At 43.5% G+C, this 16,475-nt stretch overlaps 1 protein-coding gene across 1 annotated transcript; it reads right to left on the minus strand.

Moving 5' to 3' along the window:
- Positions 1-5,643: 5,643 nt before the first annotated feature.
- On the minus strand, positions 5,644-15,638 carry PNMT (phenylethanolamine N-methyltransferase). Its single transcript, XM_040437937.1, has 3 exons — positions 15,452-15,638; positions 7,135-7,342; positions 5,644-6,237 (listed from the first exon to the last, which is right to left on the minus strand). The coding sequence occupies exons 1-3, from the start codon at positions 15,633-15,635 to the stop codon at positions 5,799-5,801; spliced, it is 831 nt and encodes a 276-aa protein (XP_040293871.1). The 5' UTR covers positions 15,636-15,638; the 3' UTR covers positions 5,644-5,798.
- Between the last annotated feature and the right edge of the window lie 837 nt (positions 15,639-16,475).

The following is a 16,475-nucleotide window of genomic DNA, read 5'->3' on the forward strand; positions in this document are numbered from 1 at the left end:
GGTCTGGAATGGAAGCAAACACTTGTTTATGGGTGTGATCTAACCTTTCATGTAACTGATCATACTATCAGTCTGCAACTGTTGAGTAAAATACAATCCTAGCCTTGGGGCATTGCCAAACAATACCTCAAATGGGGACAACCCTGTCTTCTTATTTGGAAAGGTTCTTATGGAATATACGGCTAGAGGCAAACACTGTCCAGGGCCTCTGGGTCTCCCGCATGGCCTTCTGTATTTTCAGTTTCAATGTGCCATTCAGGCGCTCAACTCGGCCACTGCTGAGGATGGTAATTTGTATGGAAGGCTTGGGTCACCCCTAATGCTTGCATAACCTCTCTCATCCCTTCACCTGTAAAGTGGGAACCTCTATCTGACTCAATAACTTCAGGGACACCATACCTGCATATCAGTTCACTGACCAGCTTCTTTGCGGTGTTCTTTGCACAAGGACAAATTCCTATATTCCTACCTTAGGCAGTTGTATATATTCTTATCTGCAGTCTCCTGAACGGGTAAAATGGCCTAGGGGTGTGCTTGCTTGGAGTCTTCACCACTTGGCCGGGGTTGTTCAATGCACAGACCATGCATCCTTGTACAAATCGAGCGGCTACTGCAGAAATCCCTGGATCAATCCACCCTTCGTTTACCACACTTACCATGGCACCTTTCGACAGATGTGTAGGCCCATGTGCCTCCTTAGCCATAACCGGATACAGAGGGCGTGGCAGGCAGATTTCTGTCTTTGTTTCTCCATAGTCCTTGGTCATCTGGCCCAGCCCCTTGTTTAGTCCATAGTTCTTTTCTTTAGGTCGGGCCTGCTCAGACAATTTTATCAGAGTGTCTTTGGATATATTCAAAGGTTTTAAGGCTCTTACCAGGGTGGCATCAGCATTCAGTAGCCAGGCTGCCTTATAAGCTCTGTCATCCCCTTTTACCTCTTCCATGGTACACCTTGTGTGAGCCATTACTTTCACAATAGAAATTCATTAGATCAAGCACAGAGTCTTTGTTTTTAATGGGCTGACCTGCAGAAGTCAAAAAGTGTCTAGCCCGCCATATGGGTCCATAGTCATGTGCAATACCAAAATCATACCTGGAGTTCGTGTAGATGTTCACCTTTTTCCCTTCGGCCATTTTACACACCTCAGTGAGTGCCTTCAACTCTGCCTCCTGCGCAGACATTTGCAGAGGCTACCTCATGTTGTGTGACCACTGCATATCCAGTATGGAACCGGCCATCCTCTCCCATGAACCTGCTTCTATCTACAAAATACTCAACATCAGGGTAATCAAGAGGCTTTTTATGCGCATGAGAAAATCCAGAAGATTCTTGTTGTTGCATCAACTGTATACAATCATGAGGATCATTTTCAGCTAAATCAGACAAAAGGCTATCTGTGCTACCGTCCCCCATTTCTGAATCTGTGATTGGTAACAAAGTAGCAGGATTCAGAGTAGTACACATTTTGAAAGAAAACTTATCTGGCATGAGGAGGGCACTTTGGAGTCTTAGTTGTCTAGCCATAAAAATATGTTTTGGTTGCACCTGTGTGAGAATGCCCTGTATGTCATGGGGAGTTTGCACAATCACCGGGTAGTCCAACACTACTTCTGAGGCTTTTTCAATCATTGCCTGCACTGCCCTGACGCGCCTCGAGCAACAGGATCTAATCTAGCTGAGAAATATGCCACTGGGCGTTGACGTTCACCATGCTTCTGAGTAAGCACAGCAGTACTGTGACACTGCATTTCTGAACAGAACAGATTAAATTCCTCATCATGCTTTGGAATACCCAATTCCTCATCATGCTTTGGAGAAAAGCATCAATTTGACTGGCCACTGCTCTCTCCTGGGCATGACTGAGGGGGGGGGGTACGGAGGGGGTACTGCTTCACTCGAGGGGGCTGACATCCTGACTTAAATGGAACCTGTCACCTGGATTTTGGGTATAGAGCTGAGGACATGGTCTGCTAGATCGCCGCTAGCACATCCGCAATATCCATTCCCCATAGCTCTCTGTGCTTTTATTGTGTCAAAAAAAACGATTTTATATATACGGTATGTAAATGAGGCTACTAACGTTTCCAGAGCCCAGCCACGCCCACTGTGAAGGAGCCCAGCACCGCCCCGCATACTCCAAATCTCCTCCTTGCTCCCCGACATCACAAAGCCAGAGCGCCGTAATCTCGCGATGCTCAAGCTAGCGCATGCGTAGTATCGGCATAGCCCCAGGGAACGAACTGCGCATGCTCTAGCGCATCGCGAGATTACGGCGCTCTAGCTTTGTGACGTCGGGGAGCAAGGGGGAGATTCGGAGGATGCGGGGCGGTGCTGGGCTCCTTCACAGTGAGCGTGGCTGGGCTCAGAGTCAGAGAACGCTGGACTCCTCTATCAAGCAGGGAGGAGACAGGACTCATCTAAGGGGACTGGATATTGCGGATGTGCTAGCGGCGATCTAGCAGCCCATGTCCTCAGCTCTATACCCAAAATTCAGGTGACAGGTTCCCTTTAAGATACACAGTAACCAGAGACATAGTGAGTTTTCCTATGTCTGTTCATCATTGTTTTGTTTTTTTTATAATATCTATAATAGAATAATTTCACTCCGAAAACTAGAGCACACACCTCCCTGTGTTTTTGTAATGATTCCATCAGTAAAGCTGATTTCGCTCACACAAACATAAAGAAATATTTCCCATACATTAACACACAAACAAGTCTTTGAACTTATTAACAAATAAAATTTTCTGGAGCTCCATACACTCACACTAAGTACCTCTCATATATTGCCTTATTTTCTCTTAAAATTTCCAACAGTGTTCTTGCTATTACACATTTCAATGCCGTGACGTCACTCCTCGCTGCAAGCAGCCCCTGCATTCTTCCCTCTGTCTCACTCTTCATACTCAGCTTTCCGTCCCCATATGTTCTCTATCTCAGAAAGCGGAGTTCCTACCGGTTCTGCAACATATTCATCAGGCAACAGGTCACACAGATACACAGACAGGCAAGTCATAATACTTCCTCTGCGCTACACCGATCAAGTTTCCACACTCAATTCTCCATTTGAAATCACATCCTGTAATCGTCCACAGTCCAGCTGCATACGTCTCTACTGTCTCTTTTCCCAGGATTTGGGTCTGGCTCACAAGGCACTTTAACACCCCAAATCCTAAATGAAGTCCTTCCATGAAGGCAGACGTGAGAAATTTTTCTCCCATTTGTCCCGTGGCATCTCACCCCATGTCAATCTGGATTCTGATTCCCGCAGGTCCTGCATATCCATCCCTCGGGTCCCTGTTGAGGGGCCGTGGGAGAGGCATGCGCCCTTGGAGGATTATACGGTGGTGGACCTCCAGATTTAACCTTTTCAGTTTCCTTTTCAGGGGGTTTGTAGTACAACTTTCCCCTGTAAACTTGTGGCTTCAACCTTCGGTTTCTATCTCTCTTGCTACCTTAATCCAGATGCTAACTACATCTTCAAATGCATGATCCTTAATCCACCCACTGTGGGTGTGCTTGTACCTTTCCCAAACCTCTAAATCAAGGTTTCCATGCTTCCTACCTGCTTTTTCCAACACTTTGTCAACTTTCTTTAACATGTCTTTGCCACCTGTCTTTCCTACCAGTTGATTAGCTGTCTCATACTCTTCGGGAATGCTGTTCTGATTACCCATTGTCTATTCCTGAATCGGTGCTTACTAGGGGGAACCTTAGACGTCTATTTTCTCCCACAGTGGTTTCCCCACCCTGTCCTTCCAGGTGTACTTACTGTGTTAAAGCCAAAGTCTCTCTGAGCTTCTGGCCCCTTCCCCCTAGCTTCCTGCCAGATTCTACACACACAATAAACAATGACAAATACGTAAACAGTTACTCCCAGAACAATCCCAAGCAATTCCCAGCTAAAATCCTGGTTTAAATCCATCCACCACTCATGCGCTTATCTGCTAGCCCTTTATCAGGGTCACAGATTCTTAAACATAAATTAGGCATGACTGTAAAGTTACCTTATACTCTGACGCTGATTTTCATCTGTTTGTCCCAGTGTGGCACGTCCAGGCGTCGGAGGTCTCAGCAGGAAGGACTTAGTCGTGCCCCACGTGTCGGGCGCCAGTTTCTGTTGGGGCAAAAACCCCAATGCCGAATGAGCGGTGGACTCCGAATTAGAAGTTATGGATATCCATAGAGAAAAACCAACACAGGCATAGAGCTGTGTTTCAAGAGTTTGTAAACTTTATTGAAAGAAAGCAGAGCTATAAAGCAGATTTCTGGATCATTTCCACCTGAAGACGTAGTCAAACATTTACATCATTAACTCATTAAAAACACAATCTGAAATGAGCATCTCTTGGCTATACGCCTGAAGCGTCTTTTTAATCTTAAATGTGGGTGTTCGTCATGGACTTGTCCTTTTAATAATTGTAAAAATTCCTGGACAAAACTGGAGGGGCTAATAGCTAGGAGCGACCTTGAAGTCACGGTAGTCTCACACAGAGAAATTCACAGTTTATATCATAGTTCTACACAAAGGTTTTAAGGCTTATAACATAAAATGGCTGTACAAGGCACAACATGGAGTCTGAACCCCCACAGTAATGACCTGCTGGCCATGACGCCCACTGCACGTGCGAACGGGCGCCATGTGTGGCCATCGCTCCAGCGGGATTAAAGGGGTATTCCAATTTTTTTATTTGTTTGTTTATGTAATAGGAAATCATAAATTTTTTCTAATATACATGTATTTAAAATTCTGCATACATACCCTTCTTATCAGACAGTTGACCACCTATATGCAGTAGAATGGTGTAGCCCATGTATCAGTCCTGTGTAATGTATCTGACTTAACTGAAATATGATCAGTCATATGTCATCATATAATGCAGGACATTCAGTAAGCAGCAGTGTCACATGACATACATGTGCTGGTTCAGCACACGGGATACATACATATGATAATTAAATGTGTGCATTTACATGGCTGCCTGTCTGTAGGTGATGTTATATTATTAATAAAGTTCACCTGTTAGATACCTGGGCAGTTAACTAAAAGCCAGGTTACATGATACTTACGAGAGTCACATGACGGACACCATTTTTAGCCCTATTCAGCTCTCCGGTGGATGCATTTTACATTATTAAATTAAGCCATACCATTTTTGTTTCTTTAGAGAGAGGCTACTGTATGAATATAATAAAGGTCTACAAGCAACATTTTAAATAGATGCATATTAGAAAATTGTTCAACATCCTATTCTCTATATAAATATAATCATTAAAACCTGAATACCTCTTTAAGTCTGATTAAATTGCTATAAAATGGGATGTCAGCAAAGGACCAAATGCACTCTCATTGGCAGTGCATAACCTAAACTAAGGTTTATTGATGTGTGGACCGATTTTGTCTCATCTGTCATTTATTTCCAGGGCTGATGTACTATCACAGTTTAGATTCAGCACACAGTTGCCATAGCTCATGTTTCACCATACTGCGAGTAAACTGTATGCCATCTGTACAGAACCTAATTAACATCTTCCTTGATATCCAGAAACTAGGCAATGATAATAATTGATTGCATGGTACGTATGATAGTTAAAAAGTCCTTGTATCTCAAGGGGTTCATTGTCAAAGTCAAACGCAGGTGCACAGGTTTTTAATAGCGGAATTTATTAGATACTATTTGCATATTTATGTTTTTTATATATGGCATATAGATAGGTGATACATTACATTTCATTACATTACCTGAAGCCCTCTCCATATATCTAATATTATTAATAGTTCATGTGATTGAGTGCCTCACTTTGGAGCGTCTTTCTGAGCCCAAACAAAAAATATCCCACTCACGTCGTCTACACCAACTTTCATGCTAGGAGTCATGGAATAGGTAGAAAATTCCCTTACAACACACTTTGCCTTGGACAGTGCCTTCTTCACCATATCTTCTGTTACTGGCAACACGCTCAACCGCGCCTCTCCAGCCAAGTAGTAGGACTCCTCCAACGCACCAATCCATAAAAAGTGCCCCTGTGGTTTCAGAAGCCCAACTACATTTTCAAGTGCCTTATGAAAGGCCACTAGACTGGGACTGCAAGCCTCAAGGCAGAAAGAAGATACCAGACAGTCAATTGAACCACTGGCTACTTCACTTCCTAGTGGACTAGATTGATGGATGTCAACTGGGATCACACGAGACACACGTTCCCGCAATCGTTTCTGCTTCTCTTTCCAGGACTCTCTGGATAAGCAAAAGGAAAAAGCTGATTAGTAAAGATATCTACCCTTCTGCAGTATACACAACTGGAATGAAAGATTTAGTCACCAGAGACTTGAGAAGGCAACAGACTTCCTTCTCAGACTCTCAAGCAAAAGACATAAGATAAGTATTGTACTGTAGGATCAAACATATTTTATCCAGATATTACTAGACATTGTATTGTTTTGTTTTTTACATTTCTTATGCAGAAATCCATCATTTTAACTTTCGTTCAAAATATTGCGCAGCTAATGAATATTCATTATAGCTCAGTGTTTCAGATTGGCTGCTATGTATTAGCACAAGCTCAACAGCAATTGACTTTATGTTGAGGAGAACTTTCTCATAACAAGGTGGACAGAATGATTATAAGAGACTAAGCCATTATTAAGAGTTTGGGCACATGTATGAGGACTGTTTAATAGATGGAACTGAAGACTCTAAGCAGCTTTTAGTACGTGACAATTTTTTAATGCTACTATAACACCATGTTGCCTCACCGTTACCGTTGACTGCAGCTTTGGCCTGACGCAGTGGATTTCCATGACATTTGCACTCTGGTATAAGTGAATGACAACAGTCATGTGGAATTTGCCATTTTTCCATTCGGGTCTCACTGAAATCGGGTAAAACTGTTCTGAATTACATAAAACACCTTCTGCCAGAATTGTATGCCAGAAGGCTGTGTAATTCTTAGGATCTGATACCTAAATATACGGCTACTGCAAAGCCCTATTCTGGCACTGAAAGGCAGAATGTCATCAGATTGAGTCACAGAATTAGGTACTGGTCTGGTATATCAGCCTGTGTGTGACCGTTATTAGTCTTGGATCTGCAGAGAAGAATAATGAGCGCTTGAACATGCTATTAACTACTCACCCTTTGCCCTCCAGCTTACAGACATATTCAAAGTAGGGACTCCAGTCAAACACTCCATGTTCATTATTTAGCCACATCTTCAGTTCTTGACGATTTACCTCCAAGTAGTCCGTCAGAATCACCTCCTGAAAGGGCTCAAAGGCACTCAACAACTGGTATATTGTAGGACCTGAGCCGATGTCTACCAGGGTGTGTCCTTTTATTTCACCTAAGAATACAGAAGAGAATGTTTGTTTTTTGTTTTTTAACTGTCTTTATATGAACATAAAAAAGGGCAAAAAATAATGTTACAGCAAAGCGATAATTCAGATAACCTGCGGATAGAAGGGGTTGTTCTAGGGTACATGCACACAGCAGTATAGTATATGTAGATTTTCCACATGGATTTCACTGCGTTTCCTCATCAAATATATACCAAAATCTGCTTGATTTTGATATGGATTTTCCCCAGATCTCACTCTTTGCATTTCAAATGGTGAAATCTACACTGAAAATTCACACAAACAATGGTTCAATGTGGATTTCAAAATATGCACTGTATGTCAGTTTCCTTGTGGAAAGTTTCTACACCGTGTACATGACTGCTTAACTGCTACTGTATTACGCTGCGGATTTGGAAATCTGCAGCATGTGAATTGTTTGTGCAGATTTCCGATGCACAATTCAACCTTTGGTGGAGGGTGAGATCTGGGGCGAATCCGCAGCATGGCTTAACTCCAATTAAAGGAGCTAAACTGTGAGCAGATTCCTGCTGCAGCTCCAAGTGGCGGCTGTCCACACACCGCATCAAGAAGGGACATGTCCCTTCTTGGCGCAGTCATGGCTTTAAACCACTGGCCCTGGCCATGACTTTGAGTAAAGGTTTTTCTACTATATAAGACCTCATGCACACGACCGTGTCCATTTTTTGGTCCGCAAAACATGGATGCCTGCTTTCTGCATTTTGCGGAAAGAAACTTCCGGCCCTCAATACGGCAGTCCTGTCTTTTTCCGTGACACAGATAAGAATAGGGCATGTTCTGAGTGCTGTCCGCATATTTTGCTGCCCCATTGAAGTGAATGGGTCCACATCCAACCCGGACCCAAACCAAGGTTGTGTGCATGAGGCCTAAAGAAGAACGGGTATGGTGAGCACTAGAGATGGCCTTGCGGTTCGCCCGGCGGTCGTTTTGCGGCGAACTTTGCGTGTTCGCGATTTTCCAAACATGCAAACATATGGAGAAATTTGCGCCCTCCATATTCTTTTACATTATGAAGAACTTTGACCCATGACACATCCATCAGGTGGTACAGGACAGCCAATTGAGACACTTCAGCACATGGACATACCCCCTAGCTTATAAATAAACCTGATCTGGCCGCCATTTTACATTCAGTGTTTTGCCAGTGTAGGGAGAGGTTGCTGTGTGGAGCAGGGACAGGCTGTTAGGGACACCAAACGCTAGCTAATAGGGCCACAAAAGTCATTTTAAGGACTAGTATAGGTGTGCTATCGATAGGTGTGATACACAGAGGGGTGCGATATACTTAGATCTATATAGTGATCACCTGGGAGTTAGGGGCTTACTAGGGCCATTTTTATATAGGGTAAGGTTCCGAACTGGGTCGCTCTTATCAGGGCGGGTGGTCTGTTGTTAGTCTATCAGGGTCAGAATAGCACCCCCCTGTAGGGCAATATCAGGTACAGTTCTTTGCCCACCCTGTCCTTAAATACCACATCATCATCTAGCCCAGGGATAGATGGTTTTTGCTTTCCCTCCTAGATTCATTGATGTGCACTGGAACCCCCCGGATTGTGGTAGAACATATGGTTTCTGATTTAGTGCCGCCAAGCACTTGTTATTGCCTACCACATCTATGCTTTTTGCTTAAAGGGGTTCTGCACTTTGTTTTAACTGATGATCTATCCTCTGGATCGATCATCAGCATCTGATCGGTGGGGGTCCGACACCCGGGACCCCCGCCGATCAGCTGTTTGAGAAGGCAGAGGCGCTTCAGCAGCGCCGCGGCCTTCTCGCTGTTTACCGCTGGCCCAGTGAAGTCACGACTAGTATCAACTAGCGTGGGCGGGGCTAAGCTCTGTTCACTTGAATGGAGCTTAGCCCCGCCCACGCTAGTTGATACTAGTCGTGACGTCACTGGGCCTGCGGTAAACAGTGAGAAGGCCGCACCGCTGCTGGAGCGCCGCTGCCTTCTCAAACAGCTGATCGGCGGGGGTCCCGGGTGTCGGACCCCCGCCGATAGATCATCAGTTAAAACAAACTGCAGAACCCCTTTAACTTTAATAATTTAATTTATTTTCATTTTGAGGGATATCTTTTCCATTCACACGTCTGCAAAATGGGTCCGCATCCGTTCCGCGGAATGTGCTGTCCGCATCCGCATTTTCGGATCCGCACTTCCGCATCTGTGCTTCCGTTTCCGCAAAAAAATAGAACATGTCCTATTCTTGTCCGCAATTGCAGACAAGATTAGGCATTTTCTTTTATAGTGCCGGTGATGTGCGGTCCACAAATTGCGGAATGCGCATTGCTGGTGTCCGTGTTTTGCGAATCCGCAAAACACTTACGGACGTGTGAATGGACCCTCATAGTAAAATTATTAAAGGTTACGTTTTATCTTTATGTATATTCTAATGGACTGCCTTCCTTGTACAATGTTATAATATACTTTCTAAGTTAGAAAGTATATTATAGTGCATTTGTATTGTGCGGCAGTTGTGTGCAGTTCTTCTGCGATACTGCAGGTATATAGAGGGACAAGCGTTATTGGAACAAATAATTTCTACTGGTGTGATATACCAGTCGCCCCCCAAAAAACTGATTGAAGCGGGGTGTTATATTCCAATATACTTTCTTTATAGTGCATTTAGCTACTGTATAGTGCATTTGCGCATGCGCGTACGCGAAAATTGCCGATATTTCGCATTGAAAAAAATAATAAATGGAGATCGCAAATTCGAATAATACATCTGGTATGTCACTGTCCATGTTGTGGGACTATTTGTGCACTTCTATTAATTATTTCTTGGCTGCAAATATGAGCTGAAGGTTTTTCAGGTTCGCCTGCCATTAAAATGAATGGGACCCGCCGCGAACTTGCGGTTCGCGAACATTTGATCGTGTTTGTGCGATCACGTTCGCGAACCGTCCCGGCAGATGTTCGTCCATCACTAGTGAGCACCACACATAAGGACAGCAACTGAAACATAGCTCCCTCGGTCATGTAGTGAGGTAGAATGAGGAAGGGGAGCTCAGGACCATTGTTTTAGTGATCGGTAGGGCCCCCTGCGATCAGACATTTGTCACCTATCCCGTCGACAGGTGATAACTGGCCATTGTGAGGAAAAAACTTGTAAGACGTTACAGCGATTACAAGCCAAATAAACAACAGATGAAATAAAAGGTACAAACATGATCACACTCTGAACTGATATATCAAGACAAGTCACAGAACATACTAACAATGTCCTAAAAGACACAAAAAATCTATTTGTGTAAATAACAGTATGGACATCTCAGAATGAGTTCACATAACCATGTGTGACGCACGGCAACGGCCATGGGTCCCTTAAAAAAATTTTTTTTTGTGATGCCAGTTGCAGTGAAGCAACAAGGGCACAGGGCCCCTTTTAGTTATGTTGTAGATGTCCCTTAATGTTGGTGCACGTGTCATGGTGCTCCTACCTGGATACGCTGGAGCCCAGACGTTATCGTCCGAAACAGAGCAAATAGGGGGAATAACCGAGGGATTTTAAGAAATAAATTGAATCCAGACCTTGTGATGAAGTTCAATAACAGCTTTACTTGACTAAACATTTCTCCAACAGTTTCAGGCTTTTCTTGGTTCCCAGCAGGCGTTAGCATTAACTCTGGCAGTCAAACAAACTCAACACTGCTACATCTGTTGCTCTATGACTCTGCTGTGGTGACAAGCTTACTGTATAACTTTGCTTCTTTCTTTATGCTGCAACTTCTCTCTGTAGTCTGTCTCTAGATTAATACAAGGGAATCTATACCTCCTGGCTTCATAGTCTTCAGGCTTTGGCCTCTGTGTCCAGCAAAGCTTAAGGTGCTCTAGCTGGCTTAGGCAGGACACGTCTAGCAGGGATTTGGACCTGCTTCCTTCCCCTAGCAGGGGGTAATCTCCACTGACCTATAACTAACTAAACTCCTCCTTAGAGGGAAAGAAGAGAATGGAAAGAAGGTTCCATCCTCTGCAAATGTAGCTCTGCCATGCTTGCTGACACCTTCTGATGAACCAGGTACATTACATGAACATTAACAGTTACATAGGAATAGCAATGCACATTGTATAGGACCTGCAATAAATGCATAAGAAGACACTGTGCTAGCCCATAGGAGACAGTAGCAGGGTGTGGAGTAGTAATGGCACTCTGGGTCATTACACATGTAGCTGTATGTGATATTAATGTGACTCTTCCTGGGAGTGAGAGCCCCACGCATATCACTGCGATCACGACTGATGAAGCCATGATTGTGCCATAGGCATCTCAAACCCACAGTATTTTAAACTCAAGTAGGGTCTCATGCATGGCAAAGCCACTCTGTGCTGTGGATTCTTCTTCCTTAGGCCTCATGCACACGACCGTATTTATTTTGCGGTCCGAAAAAAAAGGATCTGCAAAAAACACGGATGACGTCCGTGTGCATTCCGTATTTCGCAGAACGGAACAGCTGGCCCCTAATAGAACAGTCCTATCCTTGTCTGCTGCGCGGACAATAATAGGACATATTAAATTTTTTTGCAAAACAGAAATACGGACATATGGAAACGGAATGCACATGGAACGGACACGGAAGGAAGAAACGTTCATGTGCATGAGCCCTTAGAAGCTTCTTTGGGGAAAATACCACCATAATATGGCATCTATTAGAACATACCAATTGCTATATGTATAAAATAGCTGGCTTATAGCCATGTGCATTAACCCTAAGGGCTCTTTAATATGAGCAAGTTTTCCATCCGGATGCTATGCATGTAGCAAACGCATAGCATCCGGACTGAATCCTGACCCATTCATTTTAATAGGTCTGTGTACATGAGTGTAGTTTTTCACACATCATGTTTGCATTCAGGAAAAATTGCAACATGTTCTGTATTGTGTATTTTTCTCACAGCCCTGGCTCTGTAAAAGTGAATGGCGTTTGCGTGAAAAATGGAAGGCATCTGGATGCGATGCGTTTTTCACTGATGGTTGCTAGATGTAGATTGTTATTCTTTTGTTTTTCTTCACAAGCGTGAAAAATGCATCAAAACCAATTGCATCCACGTGGGAAAAAATGGAAACACTGAACGCAAGCAAAAGTGGTTAAACTTGTGTGCAAAACCATCCGTTTTTTCCTGAACAGATCCTGACACAATCCGTATCCATTAGAATACAGCACCACTCCTGTGCATGGACTGTGTCTGGTATATTGCAGCCGAGGCTCATTCTAGTGCTGAGTTGCAATAACATACAGGGACAAATTTAGGCCTCTTTCGCGCAAACGATACGGATTGTGTCAGGATGCGTTGAGTGGAACTCGCACCATTTCTCCAGCAAGTTCAATCAGTTTTGTCTGCAATTGTGTTCAGTGTTTCAGTATTTTCTGTGCGGGTGTGATCAGTTTTGATGCATTTTTCACGCGCGTGAAAAAAACCTGAAGATTTACATCTCCTAGCAACTATCAGTGAAAAATGCATTGCATCTAGACTGCAATGCGTTTTTCACAGAAGCCCCACTCACTTCTATGGGGCCAGGGCTGCCTAAAAAACGCAGAATATAGAGCATGCTGCGATTCTCACGTAACACAGAAATGATGCCTGAAAAAAACGCTCATGTACACAGACCCATTGAAATGAAAGGGTCAGGATCCAGTGCGAGTGCTATGCGTTCACTTCACACATTGCACCCGCGCGGAAAACTCGCTCGTGTGAAAGGGGCCTGGCTTTTTTTTAACCCGAAAATGCTACTTTTCATGCGTTAATAAATTAGACCAATCTAAATAAATATGAACCTGTCTAACTGAAAAACAACCACAAGAGGTCAGACTAATAAAAATAAGCCTAGTCTAATTCATCAACTTCTGTGCCACCTTTAATAAATACTCGGCAAAAGAAAGACAGCCGAATGAAATGCGCCTGTCTAATTTTATGGCCAAAAACAGACGAGCTTGATAAATGTGCCCCTCAAAGCCTATGAACAAGACAATCACTGTTAGGGCTTATGCACACAAACGTATTTTCTTTCCATGTCCGTTCCGGTTTGTTTTGCGGACCGTATACGGAACCATTCTTTTTAATGGGTCCGCAAAAAAACGGAAGGTACTCAGTGTGCATTCCGTTACCATATGTCTGTATTTGAGTTCCCCAAAAATATAGAACATGTGCATGTCCTATTATTGTCCGCATTATGGACAAGGATAGTACTGTTCCATTAGGGGCCAGCTGTTCTGTTCCGCAAAATAAGGAATGCACACAGACGTCATCTGTATTTTTTGGGGACCGCAAAATACATACAGTCGTGTGCATGAGGCCTTAGGCTAGGTGCACACGGTTAAACAGTTTTGTCACTGATGTCTTTCTGATAAACAGCCATTAAAGATGCTTCTCTTCAATTGTATAGGGCCTGTTAGGCTGTGAAAATGGACAATATAGGACATGTCCTATTTGTTGACGACCAGTATTCACAGTCCATTTAAAAAACGGACACGTCAATACACCCATAAACTGTCATTGTTCTGAAAATGGCTGTGAGAGGGCTGTGGAAAAAACGGAAGTCACACAGCCATTTTTCACTGTCATGCAAATGTAGCCTTAACCTTTTTCCCTCTCGTTTTCTGTCTGCGCACAAGTACAAGTTCTGGACAGAGTAGAATATATCAGAGCTGTTCTCTATAGAATGCTCATTCAGGACAGTGGGGGAAGTATCTAAACTGTAAGCAATGCAATTGCACAGTCAGGAGTGTATCTAAGCTGTTCTTTGTAAAAAAAAAAAATACATGGCACAGTGTGTGGTGTGTTTTAAATATTCTCAGTAGGGCATGTCCACATGGAAGCATTTACAGTAGCAGCAAACTGAATGAGATTTTAAAGGGAATGTGTCCTATTTTTTATGTGTTTATTTTACAATAAGATATATATTTTTTTAAATCGTACCAGTATGTCCGTTCTGCAGTTGCACAGAAAAATTAAACATGTCCTATTCTTTCCTTGTTTTACGGACAAGGATGTGGAACACACAAGTCCGTTTTTTGATCCGCAATTGTGGACACACTCTAATAGACCAACATTAATGTCAGGCGTGGGGGCCTTTGCTAGGCCTCCAGCTGCCATGGCACCACATCGGCATCCGCAATTGTGCTTGCGGGGAGCTGATGATCACAGGGAGCCCTGTCCCTCTAACTGCCTAAATGCCATGGTCGCCATTGACCGCGGCATCTAGGGAGTTAAGAGGCAGGGACATGAGTCATATTGCGGCTTCAGTCAGTGCCAGGCTCCAGCAGTGATCCAGAGTGCCGTGTTCATGCACCCATTGTTTTTATTCATTCAATAATCGAACTACAGTATGTCCATCTGTAACTAAAGATACATCCAACACACAACCATACAATACCTCCACACAGGCAGATTTCCCAATGAAATATTGCTGTTTAAGAATCAATTCATACATAACATCTGGGTACCCATTAGAAAGTCCCATCACCTACTCCATATGCTTCTCAGCCATGTTACTCCCACAACTCCCCTCTTATCCTTGCCACATACTCGTCCAACATACTTAATAGAAAAGCTGACTGCACATACATTTCTTCAACTCAGAGAGGGGTGAACTAGTATATGTTTAGAACATAGTCGTCACCTGCTATCTTTCTCTTACAGATGGTGGAGTCTCTCCACACAAGGGATCCAGGTCTTACCCCTCCACTCCCAGATGTGGGTCTAATCCAGGGAGATGACCAATGAAGACAAGGAACCAGCACCAATGTTCACACACTATTTTAGGAGTTGTGCATGCCCTGTCGCACATAATACCAGTCCATCCTCTCCATTCCCAGAGTACAACTTCACATTTTTGCAATCTTATCCCCCTACGGCCCCACTCTCCTGGGATACGTTACCCCAAATATTCAGTTCTTACATATCTACTCATTGGCAATGTGAGATCCTGACAGCTGCTATTACTGTACCATAAATTGACAAGACTATTTTCAGATGCAGCACAAATGTTGCCTTATATCTGACTGCCGGTATTCATGGTATGATATCATTGCACCATAGTAAACATAGGATTTATGTAATCGGGACGACTTACCTTTGCCACAAGCCTCATGAAGTCGGCGTAGTTTCCAGCACATGACGCTGTCTTCACTTGAGAAGTCTGCCCTAGGGGGCACATAGTTATTCTGTAAGTACGCTCTGGGGTTGAATACCTTGTAGGATTCAGCGACTGCCTGGATGCTGCTCATATTGGAAGAGATAGATAACACTGCACTCATTGCAGGGCTCACACCTTTATGTACTGGAGGTATCACTCCCAACCTATCATCAGTCTGCATTACAGGTACACCTCCCATCACTCTCCATTACAAGATTCTCCACCCTTTGTCTGTGATAGCATCTCTTACATTGATTCACTTTTCAGTCTGCCCCCAGGGTTACAAAGCAGCACAAGGGTATCTAGAAATGTCATTCTTTTATCTGCCAGATGCCAGCCGCCCCGGAGCTGAAGCACATACATCTAGATTGTTCTTGGCTTTCTGTTCACATTACACATTTGAGGCAGATGCATATGGACTAGGTTATTGTATACAATACAGCGTGTTATTCTCCAGGAGTAATTCACAATTGTGTAAAATTATTGGGCCACATTGTTTGAGAGAATTCTCTTTGTCTGGTGTATCCTAAGCACGCCAACAGAATATACTAGAGAATTGCAGTGTATAGTGACATCATATTTGCTGTTGTTGTCCCTGAATATCTGAACTTCTACTGAATACCCCAAGTTCTCATGGGCAGCCTACTAATGGTGCAACCTTTGAAACTCTGTATAAAGTTGTAGTACTAAAGGTCTACCTACTTTGACCAGATCCTACCACCAGAAACAAAACAGCAGAATATAATATGGTATAAGTTGCAATACACATGGCCAACAACAGGGCTGTCAACACCTTCTCATTGACTCCATGTCCAACGCTTTCCCAACTGATCCAGGATTTTGGCATGTTGGACTACAACAGTCAGTTTAATGACCTAATCTCACACCCATTCTGAGATCAGATTGGTTGCCCAGTGCATCACACAAGGCTGACCGTATTTGTTCCAAAATTACAATGCAC

This window comes from Bufo bufo, chromosome 6 (genome assembly GCF_905171765.1).
Source record: "Bufo bufo chromosome 6, aBufBuf1.1, whole genome shotgun sequence".
NCBI lineage: Eukaryota > Metazoa > Chordata > Amphibia > Anura > Bufonidae > Bufo > Bufo bufo.

Bases quoted from the DNA above. Each gene is read 5' to 3' on its own strand.
- PNMT (XM_040437937.1), bottom strand. From the start codon at position 15,635: ATGAGTGCAGTGTTATCTATCTCTTCCAATATGAGCAGCATCCAGGCA. The intron at 7,343-15,451 runs GTAAGTCGTCCC...CTGTATTCTTAG, and splicing joins TCATGAGGCTTGTGGCAAAG to GTGAAATAAAAGGACACACC. The intron at 6,238-7,134 runs GTGAGTAGTTAA...TTGCTTATCCAG, and splicing joins TGTAAGCTGGAGGGCAAAGG to AGAGTCCTGGAAAGAGAAGC.